Here is a 1,874-nt window from a genome sequence, read left to right as displayed (position 1 = left end):
TCTTTGTATACTTGTATACATGTATACTTTGTATACCATGTCCTGCAAGCATTCAAGAGGAAGTGGACACCAAATTGCAAACCTGTTGTAGATGAATTAAGGATTTATTTAATTCATTTTTAGTTACTAGTTTGCTTAAAAGCCTGCTACTTAGTAAAGTTCTCTCTTCTTAGTAAACCAAAGTGCAGATTCAGAGTTGGGAAAAAAGTTATGGTCAGCAATAGCAAAAAGGAACTCTCAGAAAAAGAACAAGTCACACTGATGTCAGGAGAGTCACCAGGGTGAGGTCAGAGTACAGAAAAAAAGTAAGCAATGCAGGTGCATTCAACATAAGAGTCAGGCTTGTACTCTAAATATAGTATGACTTGAGAGGCAAAAAATCTATAGAGAGGAAAGACTCTTGGGCCATAACTAATTGCATTAATCTAGCACTCACCTTCTTCTGATACAAAAAAAAAAAAGTGCTTAGTATGTCTGTTAAATAGGAAAAATATCAACCCATGACCTTACATACAATGGCATGGTCTTCCCACAATAATAAAATACTATCATATTTGATGTATATACTGACTAATTGGAACATCAAGTCATCCTTTGACATCTGACGTAATTTTAATACTCCATAACTTTTTCATGGCATTTTTCACTTCTGCATTCCTTAGTGTGTAGATGAGTGGGTTGAGGAAGGGTGTTCCAATGGTATAAAATACTGCTACCATTTTGTCAATGGGAAAAGTAGTCGGGGGACGTGTATACATGAATGTACATGGACCAAAGAATAAAATTACTACAATGATGTGAGAGGTACAAGTTGAGAAGGCTTTTTTCCTCCCTTCTGCACTATGATTTCGCAGAGAATGTAAGATGACAATGTATGAGATTATCAGAAGTATGAAACTGCTTGAGCAAATGGCCCCACTATTGGACACTAGCAGTAGGTTGATCACATAAGTGTCCATACAGGCAAGTTTCAACAAGGGCTGCAAATCACAACAATAATGATCAATCAAATTAGGTCCACAGAAAGGCAATCTCAAGGCCAGAACAATCTGAGCTGTAGAATGAATGAAAGATCCAATCCAGGCAAAAATAATCAAAATGATGCAAATCTGTCGTCTCATGATGGTTGAGTAGCGTAAGGGCTTACAGATGGCCACGTATCGATCAACGGCCATGAGGATGAGGACAAAGATCTCCATGCAGCCAAATAAATGTAGTGCAAAGACTTGAGTCATGCACTCATTGTAGGATATGGTTTTCTTTGCAGTGATAGCATCCACAATTAGCCGAGGGGCTATGGAAGTTGAAAAGCAGACATCAGCAAAAGACAAAAAAAATAGGAAGAAGTACATGGGGCTTCCAAGTGTCCGACTGAACTTGATAGTCACAATAATGAGCAAATTCCCTACCACGGTTCCAGCGTAGAAAATTAAGAAGATTACAAACACCATTTTCTGCCTCAAAGGGTCTTGTGTCAATCCTAACAGTATGAATTCAGTTACACTGTTATTTTGCTGCATTGTTTGAGCCTATTAGGGGAAAGTGCATTTTAGAAATAATTCATCTGCAAGAAGAAAAGAAATAATTTTATAAAGTATACACATTTGGGACTGAATATATGCTTGAGCATGGAATTTTCTTTTATAGAGGGTCATCACCAGTCTGTTTTGATTTTTTTTTTTTTAGTAAAATGCAATTCCTAATACTTGTTCTAACTATTTGCCTGTTTGCATAAGGTGGCTCAATAGGAAAATAATTAAAAAATTAATGATTTTTAGTCATAATAAACTTTAATTTTGTGGGTTTGGCACAAGCACATAATTTCTTGATCTAAATGTCTTTCTTTAGTTTTCAGCCTGATATTTCAACATTAG

General features: G+C 36.2%; 1 protein-coding gene across 1 annotated transcript; it reads right to left on the bottom strand.

The window, feature by feature from the left end:
- Nucleotides 1-587: 587 nt before the first annotated feature.
- LOC101431889 (olfactory receptor 4C11) lies at nucleotides 588-1,520 on the bottom strand. The gene has a single exon (XM_004483918.2). The coding sequence runs from the start codon at nucleotides 1,518-1,520 to the stop codon at nucleotides 588-590; it is 933 nt and encodes a 310-aa protein (XP_004483975.1).
- Between the last annotated feature and the right edge of the window lie 354 nt (nucleotides 1,521-1,874).

The sequence above is a fragment of the Dasypus novemcinctus genome, chromosome 10, assembly GCF_030445035.2.
Source record: "Dasypus novemcinctus isolate mDasNov1 chromosome 10, mDasNov1.1.hap2, whole genome shotgun sequence".
Lineage (NCBI taxonomy): Eukaryota > Metazoa > Chordata > Mammalia > Cingulata > Dasypodidae > Dasypus > Dasypus novemcinctus.
Note: the sequence above shows the minus strand (reverse complement) of the source record. Positions and strands in the feature narration are given on the sequence as shown.

What these genes read in the sequence shown, in the direction of transcription:
- LOC101431889 (XM_004483918.2), bottom strand. Translation starts at nt 1,520, where the DNA reads ATGCAGCAAAATAACAGTGTAACTGAATTCATACTGTTAGGATTGACA.